The sequence below is a fragment of the Malania oleifera genome, chromosome 7, assembly GCF_029873635.1.
Source record: "Malania oleifera isolate guangnan ecotype guangnan chromosome 7, ASM2987363v1, whole genome shotgun sequence".
Classification (NCBI taxonomy): Eukaryota; Viridiplantae; Streptophyta; class Magnoliopsida; order Santalales; family Ximeniaceae; genus Malania; species Malania oleifera.
In genome coordinates this window covers 27701328-27718351 of record NC_080423.1, presented here as the reverse complement: position 1 = coordinate 27718351, position 17024 = coordinate 27701328, and the positions used below count along the sequence as shown (strand labels likewise).

Sequence of the window (17024 nt, the reverse complement as noted above, 5' to 3'; positions counted from 1 at the left end):
TTATGCGATCATGGACCATTTCTTTTGATAGATTCAAAGATATTAAATCCTGACTCACTATCTCCTGCCAAGTTATTTTAGGTCTACCCCTACCCCTTCTACTGCCCCCCACAGTAACTAAGTCATTCTTTCTCACAGGTGCACTTAAGGCCTACGTTGCAAGTGTCCATACCATTTGAGTCGTCCTTCCCTTATCTTATCTTCTATAGGAGCTACACCTAACTTACCACGAATATGTTCATTCCTTAATTTATCTTTCAATGTTATACCACTCATCCATCTAAGCATCCTCATCTCGGCAACTTTTACTTTTTGGATATTATGTTTCTTCATTGCCCAACATTCTGATCCATATAGCATAGCTGGTCTTATAGCTGTCATATAAAACTTCCCTTTCAATTTTAAGGGTATTCTACGATCACATAGAATACTTGAAGAACTTCTCCATTTTACCCAACCTGCTTTAACTCTATGCATTACATCATCTTCAATTTCTCCTTTAGCTTGCATAATAGATCCAAGGTATCGAAATCTACAAGTGCTATTTATTTCTTCATCATCAAGTTTAACTTTGTCTCCAATATTCCTCCTATTATTACTAAAATTACATTTCATATATTCTATTTTATTTCTACTTATCTTAAAGCCTCTAGATTCCAAAGCTTCTCTCTATAATTCTAACTCAGCCTCTACTCCATCCCTAGTTTCGTCAATTAATACAATATCATCTGCAAACATCATACACCATGGAACCTCCTTTTGAATACTCTTAGTCAATTGGTCCATCACTAAAGCAAAAAGATAAGGACTCAAAGCAGATCCTTGATGTACACCTATGGTAATTGGAAATTCTCTAGTTTCTCCATCTATAGTCTTTACACTAGTCATTACTCCATCGTACATATTCTTAATGACATCGGTATACCTACAACATACACCCTTTTTTTCTAAAACCCACCATAGAACTTCCCTAGGTATCCTATCATATGCTTTCTCAAGGTCAATAAATATCATATGCAAGTCCCTCTTCTTTTCCCTAAACTTTTCCATTAAACTTATATGTTGGTCATTGACAATATTTCTGACCTTTTAAATTGATAAAAATTGCTTCATCTTAAGATATTTGGTGCTATAACTGAGTTATTTTAGAGAAATTAAGTTTCTGATGACATCTTTTTAATTGTACGTATAGGTACAATGAATTTGATCAACCTGTCTGCAGAGTTTGTGACATTGTTTTGAAATCTGAATCTTTCTGGCAGGCTCACCAAGTTTCTCGTAAGCATCATGAGGTGACTAAACTATCCCAATTGTTTTGCATATTTATGGATGCATAAATACATTCACTGAAAATTTGAGTAATCAGTACATGTGAAAAACTCCTGATTTTATTATTGTATGGGCAAGTAAAATATTAATGTAGAACCTTAGAAATAATTTGCCTGCGCAGGTGTTGGATTGAGTAACTTTTTCAACATGGTACAGTAGGCACATTTATTATACTTGTAAAGATGTGCTAGCATGTTCCTTTTGATTTGTTTTAGAGAAGCTTATCTGACTTGAAATGATGATGCCTCATGAGTAATAAAGGTGTTGCTATTATGATCTTGTTATTCTGTCAAGCTGTTGAACTTTCAGTTAACTTGTTTTTTCCTTGCGAAGATATGAAGTTGACTGACCATGGAATTTGAGAAATTGAACCTTGTTTATCCCTATTTTGTGTATGTTCTAGTAGTGTGCATTCACTACTAAAATTCTTGTTTCTTAAGGTACTCTTTCCAAGAAAGTGAGCCTTGCTACAGTTTTTAAGTTATGAATGATGTAGGACAAGAAGCAAGACCTTGGGAAGATATATGTTAGAGGCTACTTAAGAAGAATTGTTTTGGGAATTGTTGGGTTTAATTAGTTGTTATTATGTGTTTAGTCTAATTAGTATAGTATTATGTATATTTTGGGTGCTTGTTTGTAATATTTGTGTCATGTTGGGGAATGTTTGTAATGTCATTTAGTTTTAGGGGTTTATGTGTAATTTCATGTGTTTAGAGGCTTTCTTATAAATAGTGTGTGAAAGCAATGATGTAGGAGTTTTTGATGAATTTGAATTGAATTGAACATGAGTTTCCCTATGGTATCTCCTCTCTCCTCCCTTCCCCTTCCTTCCTTTCTTCTAATTTCTCCATGACTGCAGAACCTTGATGCTGCCTCTGCATCATTTGGTATTAGAGTTGACGTAGGACAAGAAGCAAGACTTTGGAAGTTCCATGTTGGAGACTAATTAAGAAGAATTGTATTGAGAATTGTTGGGTTTAATTAGTAGTTTATTACGTCTTTAGTTTAATTAGTATAGTATTATATGTATTTTGGGGGCTTGTTTGTAATATTTGTGTAATGTAGGGCCATGTTTGTAATGTAATTTAGTTTTAGGGGTTTATGTGTAATTTCACGTGTTTAGCAGCTTTCTTATAAATAATGTGTGAAAGCCTTGATGTAGGAGTTGTTGATGAGTTCGAATTGAATTGAACATGAGTTCCCCCTTGGTATCTCCTCTCTCCTCCCTTCCGCTTCCTTCCTTTCTTCTAATTTCTCCATGGCTGCAGAACCTTGATGCTGCCCCTGTATCATTTGGTATCAGTGCCCAACTTCGATCTCCATTCTTTTATTTCAATCCATCCATCATCCCCTTCTCTCCTCTTCTGCCCTGTTCTTCTTCTGCTCTCTTCTTCTCTTCTTCTAATTTTATCTCCTAGTTCTCTCGATTCTCTCTATTTCTGATTTCTTCTCTTCTTCATATCTCTTCTCTAATCTGATTCCCTGTTCTGTCCCTAATCCTCTGCTGCCCAGCAGCCCTCTGCCCTCTTTCTTCTTCTTCGAAAGCCCTATCCTTCTAAATAATGTGTGAAAGCAATGATGTAGTTGTTGTTGATGAGTTTGAATTGAATTGAACGTGAGTTCCCCCCCTGGTATCTCTTCTCTCCTCCCTTCCTTTTCCTTCCTCTCTTGTAATTTCTCCATGGCTGCAGAACCTTGATGCTGCCCCTGTATCAATGAATCATTGCTTTCACCTCTAAATATTAGTTTATGAATAGGTGTATATATATATTTTTAATTCTCTTAATAATGCTGAGATAATTTGAAAATATAATTTGGAGCCTGGCTTCTTTTTAACATTTACAATAATGACAAAAATGGTCTATGTTTAGAGTCATATTCCAGTCCTTACTGGCTAAATGTGTGGGAAAAATACAATGTGGTTTTTATATGCTGCCAGTAAAAGAGAATTTAGCTCTCAAGCAGTGAAGCAATTGTCCACATTATAAGAGAACATAAATGATAATTTATTTTCTTGTATATAAAGTTATCAAGAAAATCAAATGGAAGAAAAATGGTTACTGATATTTAACAATACTTACACAAAATTGGATTTCATGCATACCATTCTTTTTGTCTCTTTCTACAGTATCTCCAATAATGACATTGTTTTGGCTACAAAATCTGATTCATTCAGTCCTAAATTTTCAGAATTTAGATTAGAGCTCTTGTATTTTCTTGAATTCAAGAACTCTGTTGAGGGAGGCATGTGTAACTTGGTGTGTGTGTATGTGTAGAGAGAGAGAGAGAGAGGGGGGGGGGGTGAGAGAGCACAACAAACAATAAAACACACACATAATAACATAATACATATATGTGGTCGTGGCTATAGAAACAGAGCACCAGAAACAACAAAATACAAACATTAACAAAAAAATTTGTATTGATTAACTGAACTGGCTGAATTCTTCATGATGGCCAAACCAAATTAACCAAAATGTATCAGTTTAGTTAATTTGGTAACCAAATAATGCACACCTCTACATGAATATTTATGTTCAAATGAAATATTTGTAAATTGGGTTCAATCGAGCTATGCCTTTGAGTTCTAGTTATATTGGAAGCCATATTGAGGCAGGAGTGTTAAGTGGTGAATTGAGCTTTGTACTTCTTTTAGGGAAGTCTCTTATGTGCAAAGTTGATTAATTTATTGCCCACAAAAGTTTGAAGTGACCTAGTTCCATTGAAGTGCTTCCCTCTCTTTCTCTCTCTCTCTCTCTCTCTCTCTCTCTCTCATTTTGAGTTATACTTCCCCCAACACACACACATGCATGCGAACTCCCCAAGGGGGTTTTAGCTCTATGGGGCAGAAAGTGAGCTAATGAAACAAAGTGCATACTCTTTTAATTTTAGTTCTTTTTCTTTTGTCATGTGAGGAGGCAGTGAGAAATTCTGAATTCTAATTGACAACTACTACGTTCCAAATGTATTTATACCCTGCAATTAACCAAAACATGTAATTTCAAAAAGATGACTGGAGTCACTCGCTCGTTTGTGAGTGTCGTTGGGAAAAGAAGCAGCACTTCTGGAACTGTTTTCCCTGTGACAAAGTCGGCCAGTTCCAAACATTTCTCCTCTTCAATCGATTTTGGAGCGGGCCTTGAGGTGTACCCCGATATAACAAACATGAATGCTTTTCCATCTGCCAGTCAAAAAAACTATTACGATAGCCTAGTGCAACCCTTTCAGGCTTTTCAATCTCCATGAAAGTCCAGCCAAGGCAGCAGAGAATATGGTTTGTTTCAAGAGAACACATTTGCAGGACCTCCCCTCAAGAAATGAGCTCGTGAAGCAGTGGAGAATCTGGAACCAGGACCCCCTAATGCACAGGCTGCTGCCAACAAAGCTCTGGTCCAGCCAACAAAACCACTCTAACGCTCTGAAAATCAGCCCCAATCTAGTGGAAATGCAGGATGGCCCCAACTTTGATTCGTTGAATAGTTTGGACCTAGATAGCACCCATTTCAAAGACCAAGTTTTGGATTTGGTTCTAAGAAAGGTGAAGATGGTCAGCAAAGCCTGGTGTGTCTTTCAATGGATTTGACGACAAGGCTCTGAGTTTGTTTGAGGAGATTGAAAAAAAGAGAAGAGAGGAGGCACAAACTAATTCCAAAAAACCTTCGGGATGCATAAAGAATCTGGACACCAGTAGAGAACTAAAATGCTTGGATGTTTAGTGGATTTCTTCAGGATGAGGCTCAATGCCTCCATTACTACGGTGAACAAGAAAGGAGACCCTTGTCTCTGTCCCTTAGAGGAGCGAAAGAAATCAGAAGGAGAGCCATTTATGAGCACTAAGAAGCTTGGAGTATTGATGGATTAAGTGATCCAACTGCACCAACGCTCTCCAAAGCCCTTTTTTATGAGAAAATAAAGAAGGAAGTTCCAATTGACATGGTTGAAGGCTTTTTCCATGTCGAGCTTGCACACGGCAGCACTTTTTCCTTCCCCTCAATAGGAATCCACTACTTCATTAGCAATGAGGGCAGCATCCATGATTTGTCTTCCAGCCATAAAGTCATGCTGGTGCTGCCTATGACTTCCAGAATGGCACTTTTTTGATCCTTGTAGCGATGTTTTAGCAAGAATCTTAAAACTGCTTCCCACCAAGCTGATTTGAGGAAATTCCCTTGATGTTAACAACCCCCGATTTCTTTGGAATCTAGGTTAAAAATGTGGCATTAATGCTGCTCACAAGTCTACTTGATCTAAAAAAATCCTCAAAGATGTTGATAATTGCTTGAGAACACCCTAGTTTGATTGAAAGAAAGACAAAGAGAAACCATCCGGACCAGGCTCATTGTCTCCATTGCAATCTCTAATGGCTTGAAGGATTTCTGCTTCTTTGAAGGGTCTCTCAAGCCACTCCGTGGTGGAAGAGCTTAGAGATCTAAAAATGATGCTATCCACCATAATTCTCCAGTCTTTGGATTTAGAGTAAAGGACTTTATAACAAATGCCCTTATTGATTTCCTCTTCCTTTGTCAAGTTGTTCTCCCTGATGGCAACGTTGGAAATGGTGTTCAATCTATGGCGGGGATTGGCCGTCTGGTAAAAGAATTTGGTGTTTTAATTGCCCTCCTTAGCCATGAGGCTTTAGAATTTTGGTGAACTTGGAAAGAACGGAATAGGAGTGTTTAAATATTCACGCACAGAGATTCTGTTTGGTAAAGAGCAGAGGATTACTGCGATTGCCAGCTGGTATAGTAGGCTTGTAGTGAATGAACACAATGTAATTCTAGATTTATGTGACACCCTGCAGGGTGGTTGGCTGCCTGTACTCTGGGTTGGAGTCCCCTTGATGCCCCTTCAATGAATTTCTTTTACTGAAAAAAATACAAGAGAGTCTAATACATGCACACCCTAATTTCCTAAATCCACACTTCTAGTATGTTTGTTGAATAGGTGGGCAGTGGTGATCCTCCTTCATATTCCCCCCCCCCCCCAATGGAAAGGAACTTGAATCGAAAGAGTGTGACTGCTAATAGCTTGGGAGTGCTTCCGTAAACGTCATCCTTAGTCAGCCATGTTGCTTCTAAAGTTGGGCGACCTATCTAGTGAAACCAAATATCATTAAAAATCACCTTGGAAGAATCCATTAACAATTCTTTTTTTACCTCAATTGTATAATGGAAGGAGCTTGAGAGTCTGCATAACTTGCATGAGCACTAGAAGGCAAAAGAAAGAGACTCAAAGGTCCCTTCGCAAGGTGTCAAGTTCTCCACATCGAAACATGGCTAATGATCTTATGATCAGTTAAATGAAGCTAGCTTGCATTAGGTCCTAGGGGCCCATCTCATGGACCTTGAGATTCTTACAGGAATTTTGAGGGTATTGTTCATGCCTAATGGGAACTATGGCACTTATAACCACGTTAAATTCCCAAGCCTTACTGTGCATCAAGTTATGATCCATATCACTTATGGGGAGTTTATGTCAAATCTTGGAATACTACTTATGCATAAGATGCACAAATGATTTGCAGACTCGAAATAGGGCATCTGGTGGTTAAGGATTGTGATCAGTGGGCGCACATGGTTTGTTGCTGCATGCACACTTAAAAGGACTCTAACATATGGACCTATTATTGTTACAAGCGAACTGAACATTAGGTAGTAAAGATCTCCTAGTTTCCTTATTTTTCTCTCTCTACACATCTACGAAGATCACCAGAACCATGATTAACAATCTTAGCCTTACCATTGCGATTGCAAAAGAAAAAATTGATCAGTGCCACACGTCTTCCAAAGTGTCTTCCAAATTACCATTAGTTAACATTGATGCAGTTCTGGATATAGGTGGCTGGGCGTTGCAGCTTTGGCCCAGCGGTTTTGTATTAACATTGATGCCATGGCAGATCTAGGGGGGCTAGGTTGGTGGCTGTGCTTGAGATTTTATTGGAGTACGAGATAGATGAGCTACTAGCTTGACGAATTCTAGACCAATGGAGCTAATAACATGATGGGAGACTATTTGCTTGCACGACTCTCTCCAAGGGTAGACTACGAAATAATAGATCTAGATTGATGGAAGGATTTGGAATGACGAGATTCATTCGCATGAGATAATAACGTATGAGGGAACTTGAGGTACTTTTTAATGGCCATAGCTTTCTTATAAGCTTCCTCTAAGGATTTAGGTAAAAATAATTCAATCCTTCTCTCAACATCCTTCTTAAGACCGTTCATGAATGCAGTGACTGTGTGATGTGTTACCTTGACAACTCCACTCCTAAGCAATAGCTCCTCAAATTGCTCAATATAACTTGCTATAGTGGTGGTTTTCCAAGGCCACTAAATAGTTGGTTCTTATAGGAAGGAGGGAGGTACTTCTTTTTCAACTGTTGCCTCATCACTTCCCATCCGGTAATAACTAATAATGGGTTCATCTAACTAGTGGAGGTTTTGTTGGTTGGTTTGCCAATACTTCTTGGTGGTCTGCAGGTTTCATCTTGGTAAACTGAACTTTCTCCTCATCTTGTATACAATACCATGCAAAGCAATCCTTCATTTCATCTACCCAATCTAAGAAGGATTTTGGATCTAATTTCCCATTATAGATGTGTACATCTACTTTTACCTTCTTAGTAATGTTATATCTCCATAATTCTTGTAGTCATGTCTAGAGGAATGTGGAGTATGCCATTGGTGAGGCTGGTACCCTACATTGTCAAACTCATCAAAACCTCCCTTCTCAGACCTAGACTCTAGATTAGCTTGAGGCTGGAGGGGGCTGAACTGGTCTGCTATGTTGCGTTGTGGCTTGACTCATCTTGTTAGATGCTGTAAGAACTCTTGGAGTGGGAAGAATTCCTAGTTGACTCTGAATAAGGTGATGGTTCTAAACCATGTAGGCGTTTATCCCATAACTTCACGACTTGTGTAAATTGTTCGGTGAGATGCTCAAATTATTTTGATCGAGTCCATTGGGTATTGATTGGTGCAAGTTTAGGATGGTTTTAGTGGTTTTTTTGATGGCCATGGATAATGCAAAAATGATGCCAAGAAAGACTAAACTTAGCTACAAGTGATAAATCGTAAAATTACTGCAATGCACACACATTATGCTATTGAACATAATGCACTTGAGTTGACATGGTCCTACATCATATGACAACAAGGAGGTATGGGTATGAACAAGGATTTAAGCAATGAATGAACTAGAGGGACTCGTATGATGATGGGCCGATTTTTTTTTTGTTTAAATGGTAACAAGAAACTTGGAATTATTTTTTTGGATAACAAAAGAAGGTATATTAGATAAAGAGAAGGTACAATGTGTGGGGACTAGGAGTCCAAAAAAGAAACATGAAAAAAGAAAGAAAACAAAAAAACAAAAACAATGCTCACAAAATAAAACTAGACACTTTTGGCCCTGGAATCCCTTTTTCAAACCCTTTCCCTCATAGTTTATTGAGCTCTTCAAATTTGCTAATTCCCTTTCTCCCTTCATCTTTCGATATTTACCACCATCCACACACTTCATTTCCTTAAATGTCACTCAATTTAAAATCCATTTTATCCAAAAGATTTTGTGCTTCTATATCCTTCTTAGGAATCTCTACCATAGGACCATAGGTGCAGGCAGAATTCCATCCATATACTGAATCTTGTTCACCAACCCAATATTACCAAAAATGAAACTCCAGTGGGGGAGGATGAACATACAATAAATCCCCTATTTCATTGCAGAGATCAGAAATGTAGCCATATTGTTCTCGAATCTCATCCATTATCAACCCCCCACCAGAGTCAAACTCACTAATATCATTGTTCTTTGAATCTGAAAAATCCCCCCATGTCTTTACTAATCTCATTACTATTTCCAACCTTCTTAGCATTTGGGCCTTCCACCATACTAAACTGTCCTTTAGAATTCCTCCTTAGTAACTTTGGCACTGACTCACCCGAAATTTCTTTCTTTTCTTCAAAAAATTTCTTCATTTCAGCACCCTTACAAGCTGCCCTCCTACGAGCATAAACCTTATTTTTGTCAATTCTATTGTCGTTAGAACTACGATCAATAGATTTCTCCCCAAACTCAGCTTCTTCTTTTTTATTCTTTTTCTACACCAACTTCTACTACCTCTTCAAAACTTGATACAATTTTAGCAACACCATCTTGTTTCAGGACTAAACTGCTAGAATTCTGAATTTGTTTGTCATTCTGACTCAAATCTTGGGAATCTGGATGCTGGATTTGGATTCCTATGTAAAGATTTTTAGAGACCTCCTCTCCTATACATTTCTGATATCCAAGAGCAAAATTTTGTTCCTAACCTTTACCGGAACCAATAAAGAAGTAGAAGTACTCAAGTCACCCCTACTGCATGCTTGGGCTTGAGTACCCTCTTAATCCTTCTGCTGAAAGCCCGTATGAAGAGAGCCTTCTTTGGATCCATAGAGTCAGACTTACCAAGACATTGTGCTTATTCAAATAACTGGCCCAATTTAGTCAAAAAAGAAAAGCCTCCTTTTTCAATAACTTGAGCCAGGTCCACACGAGTAACAGACAACCTGGCCCAATTATTTTAGTACCCTACTCCCTGAGCGGCCTCTGAGATGTTCGCAATGCCATCTGAAATCCTAGAAACCTTCATACTTTGGTTGATCTACTCCGAACGATTTGCGATTGTCTCAAGATCATTCAGATGCAGCGCATCTCCGCACCGGTAACACCATCCTTCTTTCCCAGCCAACACAACTTGATTAGGATAAACTTGGCTCTTGGAACTCTCTCCTTCCTTCCATTTGCCTTCCAGCACTACCTGACTCTACAACTTTTGGTGTGAAGAACTGTCAGCACCAACAACTCCCGAATCCTCACGAAACACGTTTGCTATCTCGCAAACATTTTTTGCAAAGTTTTGCCACCCATCACTGTCGGCTTCTCCAGGAATAAACATTGAACATTTCTTCCTCGTCCACCCCCAGCTCTAATTCCAAATACTTTCCCACCTTGGCCCACCTTATCAACATCCAATACTTAGTGAATCCCAATTGAAAAGTACGAAATCCCCTTTGCATCCGACTGAAGGAAGACAAACCATCAGCAAACTAGATCACCGCTTCTTTAGAAAACCTAATCCACCTGTTTCGAGAGACATTATTCTTGACCACAAACAAAAACTGATTCTTCCCATCCTTGTCTATATGCAGATCAAAGGACTTACCTTTGACGATTCAGCATAACCTACTGCAAGAAAATTCATATGATCAAACACATAAAGGGGAAAGAGGAAACGTATCACAAGAGGGATAGGGAGAGAGAGGAGAGAAGGAGAGAGCCAAACATTTTATCGACTGTGCGAAGGGTTAAGGAAACCCTAAGAAACTTGGAATTACTCAATTTATTATTTTTCCTCATCATGTATGTGACAGCCCCCTCGCATTGTGTAGGTATTGTCCACTTTGGGGGCGAATCCCTCATGGTTTTATCCTTCCTCAAAATGAGCCTACACAGGTGAAGGGTCCAATCCCCATAAGCTGAGTCCCCTTCACCTCCCTGAGCGATGTGGGACTCCTCCCCACCCCAATAACCTCAGTTATGGGACCTTTTGAGGAAGGATAAAACAGTGCGGGGTTCGTCTCCAAAGCAGACAGTACCTACACCGTGGGAGTGGGCTGTCACATTTTCATACTCACTATCCTGTCCCTTGTGAGGGCAGGAGACAGCCCATAACTGAGGTTCTTGGGGCAGGGAAGGGTCCCACATCGCTCGGGGAGGTGAAGGGGCCTTGGCTTATATGGGGATTGGAAACCTCTCTTGCGGGTGCACCTTTTTAGGAAGGATAAAACAGGGTTTCGCCCCCAAAGTGGACAATACCTACGTAGTGGGAATGGGCTGTCACCATGTAAACATCAAACGAGATAAATGGGGGAATTTTTGTTACCTCACCAAAGACTCTTAAGCATAAATTGCAGTGTGTCTCAAGCTCTTGTCAGAGTCATGCAATTTCTTAAACTAACTCCCGAGTTCTCAAATCCTCAAAAAACAACCCATAATCAAATCAAAATTGGCATAATTGAGTCTAATCCTTGATGCTGGAATAAAAATTGGCTCTCCAGGATGGTGATGGTACACTGATAATTCGATTTCTAGCAATTCAGGTCAAAATATCGTGCATGCTTGCAAAACATGGCCTTGCAAAACATGGCTGGATTCGGAATATCGCTCTGCGGTCAAGATTTCACGTTCTGGAAGTTGCCCAAAGTTTCTGGTAGCTTGAGTTTATCCTCCAAATGCATGTAGCATACTCTAGCATTAAAATTTGCTCAATGCAGCTTCAAAATCTCAGGAGAAACCCTATTTTTCGTGGCTGTAACAAATTTCTTGTTAGTCTGGAGGTTGTCGAAGACAGTGGCAGTTTCTCACATGCGCGTCACTGGTGCGTGGTGCATGTGTGCTGCTGGTGAGGGTCCTTTGATGTTGGCCTTTCAGCTGCTGATGGATTGAGGGTTGGTGATTTCAGATATAGTGGTGGTGTCTCAAGAAAAGGTCAGGAAATATGGGATTTGAAAGGAGGGTTGGCCAGGAAAAATTCAGTTGTCATGTGGGGCCTTTCTGGTGGTCAGACGACGATGAAACTTCTAGGGCGGGTCTTTTACATTGGTGTCTGTCTTTGATAGTGTTGGTGGTATTGTGAAATTTTTCCCAAAAGGTCCTGGAAAACTGGTGGCATGACTGTAGTTTAGGAGAAGTTGCAGATGAACAGTGTCTGGGTGGTGATCATGGTTTGCTCTGGTACCAAATTGATGTAGGACAGTAAAAAAAGAAAAATGAAAGGCCATCCCCAGCCACAAGGCTCCCTGCTTTGCGAGGATAGGGGGAGGGTCATCACAGTGTATGCAGCTCTACCTGCTTTTCTGCAGAGAGGCTGTTTCCTTGGACTTAAACCCATGACCACTCAGTCTCACAAAGGAGTAGCCTTACCATTGATCCAAGGCCCGCCCTCTGATGTAGGACAGTTAAGAAATAGAAGTAGATAGAGAATTGAGGGAGAGAAACAGTGAGGAGGAGGGAATAAGGATAGAAAAGAAAGGTGAAGAAGGAGGCTTCTGTGCAGGAGAGGATAGAGACAGCGACGAACAGAACAGACAGAGAAAATAAGCAGCGCAGAGAGAAAATAGAAGGAGAAGTGAAGGAGGAGGAGGAAGAAGAAAGGAGGTGAAGAGAAGAGGGAGAACTGTATGGGAGAGAGAGAGAGAGACAGGGAAAAACAGTCTGCAGTTCTGAGTTAAAAAAATGATTAACTCTCTCACACAACTGACAAACCTAGTATTAATACCTACGACTAACTAAAACACAAAATTGCACAAAAGCCCAACATAACAGGAAATTAATCAACAGAAAAAAAATGTAAAACAATCATAGTTTCTTAATTCTATGCCTAAAGTAAGTGTGTCAATTAGGCGGCCTAAAGGAGGGCTACTTTTGGGATGAAGGGCTTGATCAGGAAGCTTCTGTTGGCAATGGTTGGGGGCACCATGGTTCATGATGGGCCACTTTTAAGGGGAGGAATTATGATAAGGATAAGGTTTGTGCACTGGATGGAGATGTGAGGTAATTCTATTGGGGCAATGGATAGTATCTCAAGGAGAAATGCTGAAGGAATTCTGTGTATTATGGAATTTCCAATATTCAAAATGGAGATATAGATGTGAGGAGAAGCAAGAGAAGGGAGAAGGGAAAATGAGGTGATGTGTTGGATAATGATTGTGATGATGAGAGTTTGCACATGATGGTGCTTTGCTTTTAAATGAGATTTGGGTATGATGGGGCTACATTTTTTAATCGTCTGATTTACGTGGGGATATGTCATACATGCCATCATCTCCGATGGAAGGTTTAGAGGGTAGTTCGATATTTGAGGAGGATGGAATGTGTAAAGAGAAACAATATGAGGATAGGATATTTCAGATGCAGCCCGGCACCAATAAAAGTCCAAGTGTATTATTTAGAAAGTTCATTTATGAGTCAAGTTCCAAAGTTATTTTTGAAGTCTTTTAAGTCTACAGAAGTCAATACAGCTGTAGTCAGCGATAGTCATTTTCCTAGCACATTTAATGTGCAAGGCTGTCATGTACTTGTATATATGTTAATCCAGATAATGAAGGGGCTGTACAGAATTTTTCCTTTCCATTTTGCCTAGAAATTCTGATCTGCTTAGAATTTTCCTGAGATCTGGAAGTGTGGGTCGAGGATTCACCCAGTGGCTCCACCCATAGCGTCCACTGCTGCTTTTCCACATGAGAGGATCCCTCTTTTGCCACCATATCTCCCTTTAGTTATCCTAATATGTCAGATTTCTAATCTGACAGATTCTTAGTCTCTTTCCTCTACGCATGTTGCATCAAATACGCACTCTTATAGATTAGGTTAATGGGTAGGACTTAGAAGCTCAACATTGATGGATAAGATGTGCTTGTGGCTATCTGATCACAAGCCCATCTTATCCTTGGAGGTGATGAAGTTTGTTTGAGTGAAGGTAAAAGAGGCAAAGAATGGTCAATGGGAATTAGCAAATTTGAAGTGCTCTGCTAATAATGATGGAAAGTGTTTATAGAGGGGATTTCTTATTTAAATTTTTTTCTTTGTTTTTCTTTTCTTGTTCTCTTTTTTTCTTGACGATTGCTGTCCTCTATTAGGTTTGTAATCTTCTTTTCCTCTCTATATGTATCTTCTTTTATTATGTTAATTTTTTTTTTTTTTATATCCAAATATGTTATAAGGAACATATTATTTTTTTTAGCATTTTAAATGACACTATGCCTAAGAAATCCAATATAAATACTTGCACATCTTTTTCATCCATTTCTCTCATATTGAAATTCTCTATCTCTTCTGTAGTTAATGTCAATGATTATATTATGAAAATTCTCTATCTCATCTTTTTTTAATGTTAACGATTATATTATGAATTTTGTGTAAAATAAAAGTCAATATAGTGGTTCTTTTTTTTCTCCTTCTTCTTTTCTTTATATTGTTTCGTTAATGAAACAGGAAAAAAAAAAAAAGTATTCTTTTTACAATATTTTATTATATGTCTAAATCATGTTAGGAAAGCATAAAAAATGCTCGAGGAGTGATAGAGAAGTGTTCGATATTTGATTGATATTTTAAAAATATGGACTTATTTATTTAGTGTAGAATATGTATTGGACTGTATGGATAGTGTTTTTGTCAGTATGGACATGGATGTAGCACCTTTATTGAAGTGCTTTATTTTCCTTCTATGCATAGGCTTATAGATGTAAGGAGCAGCTTGCATGAGGGAAGAAATTGAAACTCTAATTGAGTTCTGGTTGCTTCATTTGGGTTTCTTCCCCTCCACTTTTAATTTTATTTTTCTGTTTTATTTATTTTTTATTTTTTTTATTTGCTTTCACTTTCTTTCTTACTAATCACTCTTGCATCAGCTATTTTCTTTTTTGCTGGTATCAAGTATAACCTGATCATATGCTTGATTGGAACAGGCAATTAAAAATATCAAATCTGATGCTGCTGGAAAAACTCAGGTTAAACATGTAGAACCTGAATCTGCCGCAGGGTTGCCTAAATCTAAACTGAAATCTGAACACTCTGCGGAGTTTCGTGATGCTAAATCTGAACCGTCTGGAGAATTCCGTAAAGCTCGCTCATCATCTGAGCTTCCTGCTGATTTTTTTGATAACCGAGACAGGAAGAAGCCAAAAATAGGTATGTTTTCTTCCTCAGTTGAGCTGCCTTCATATTTATAGCGTGAGTACATTATTAGGTAGTTTATTGAAGTCTACAGTACTTTAAGAGCTAATGTTTGACCTCGTGAATGTTTTTTGAATTTGTTTCCAATGTAATTTATTCTCTCCTTTAGTCCATGGTGCTAATCCTGGCAATCTCACCTTCCCATCAGCCGCACAGGAAATGCCATTAGAATGCTTATTTCTGATTTTAATTGTTTTGTTATAGAATGCTTCGATGGAGAAAGAAGCAAAAATGTATTCAAGATCTGCTATTCATTGTGTGCATGGGTTTGAAAAGACATAGTGATGGCAATTTTTACATTAAGGATTTGAGTGCGTCGAAAATAGATCTTAAGAAGGTCAGTTAGGAAATTCCTATTGAGAAGAAGAAATGGGGAGATGTATCAGACGAGGTGACTTGGATATTATTTTGATTATAATCGAGGTTACTTGTAGATGAGGTTTGTGAACAAACTAGGTTTTAGATCAGATTATTCAGACTTCATGGGTGTTCCTTCTGTGCAGACTCCATCTCCAATAGTCCAATGGATGATTTAGAGGGAGTTCTTGGTTTAGGAGGAAGAGGACAAGATTGAGCTGAATGAGAATAGCATTTCGCTTGTCTTTGTGTCTTGCTGAACATTTGTTGAATAAAAAAGGTATACTGTTGGCTGATTTAGAGGGAAAGGACGTTTGCTTGGGTGGTGGTAAAATGAAGGCTCGGGAAGGGACAATGGAATTGGATAATTTGCAAATAGATGTATTTACTTGTAATATATTAGTCTTAAAACTTACATTATTATGTCTATTAATCATTTTTAAAGCTTCATAAAAGAATTACATGTTTTACTAGTGATTTCCGTTATTTTTTCAAATCGAAATCGAAATCGAAATTTCCGTACTTTTGGAGCTTTGAAATTTGAGTCGAAATCGAAATTTAAGACCTTGGGCCTAAGCCTTTTTTTGAATTTTTTTTTTTAGCTAAATACATGTAAATGAATTACAAATATTTTAAAAAATAAAGAAAAAAATTTGAAAATTACAAACAAAACATAAAAATAAAATCAAATGTAATTTATAAACTGCTTGTTGGCTGTTTGATAAATATTAAATTTAATTCATTAAATAAGTCATGCTGAGGGATAGAATTTTTAAAACCTATTCCTTTGGACCAATTCACTATCCCTTTGGAAAGGGGGCTGGTTCTTAGTAAAAATTTTTTTGTCATTGCTTAAATATTATATTCTTACTGTTGCTGTTTTTTTTTTCCATAGAGGAATATGTGTGACAAGTTCAGAAGGATGTTTTTATTTGTCTCGGCTGTTGTGTAAGTTGTGGTATAAAATGAACAACTAAGTTCTGAGATCAGGTTTTGAATGTGGTGAATTTTAAAAGATGTTAATATTTTATCTAACTTCTAACTTGATAAATGTTTTCTAGGAATGAATGCAATCAAGTTTTCAGATCCTGATATATCCAAAAAAACAGGATATCTGGCTCAAAATCAAGGAACGGAGCTGGTTGACTCAGAGAAGAACAAAGATGGATTCTTTAGTGATGATATTGTGCAGACAAAAAACATTGATAGTCAGCGCAAAGAAAACAAGCAAGTGAAGGGAATTCTCCCTGAAGGGTTCTTTGACAACAAGGATGCTGATCTACGTGCACGTGGTATTGAGCCTGTGAAGCCAGATGTCAAGTAAGTTCTTGTGACCACTAAATTTATGCACCTTGACACTCATGTGTGCATCTATGCAGATGCTGTAAAATGTTCTCTTTTTTATGAAGTGTTCTTGGAGTTCACTTGTGCTCCTGTTGGATTGGAACCTGGCTGTTGGCTGTTTCAGTACTTTTTTTTTTTTAAAAAAAAAAATCATTTAAAGTGTTCCTTTTCCCCTTATTATAAACTGGATGTTAGATACTAGGTCAAATTGA

The 17024-nt window shown here is 38.2% G+C and overlaps 1 protein-coding gene across 6 annotated transcripts in view; it reads left to right on the top strand.

Moving 5' to 3' along the window:
- The window catches only part of LOC131160405 (protein ABA AND ROS SENSITIVE 1), a 38908-nt gene that overhangs the window by 14772 nt on the left and 7112 nt on the right, over window positions 1–17024 (top strand). For 3 of the 6 annotated variants that reach the window (XR_009138033.1, XR_009138032.1, XM_058116065.1), the window contains exons 2-4: window positions 1193–1292; window positions 14844–15066; window positions 16578–16788. Coding sequence is in view for 2 of the 6 variants with exons in the window: in XM_058116065.1 (XP_057972048.1) it covers window positions 1193–1292; window positions 14844–15066; window positions 16578–16788 (534 nt within the window). In the remaining 4 variants the exon portion in view is untranslated. Of the gene's footprint in view, window positions 1–1192; window positions 1293–14843; window positions 15067–16529; window positions 16789–17024 lie in introns of all 6 variants that reach the window. The other 3 variants (XR_009138031.1, XR_009138030.1, XM_058116064.1) reach the window with 1 other exon arrangement.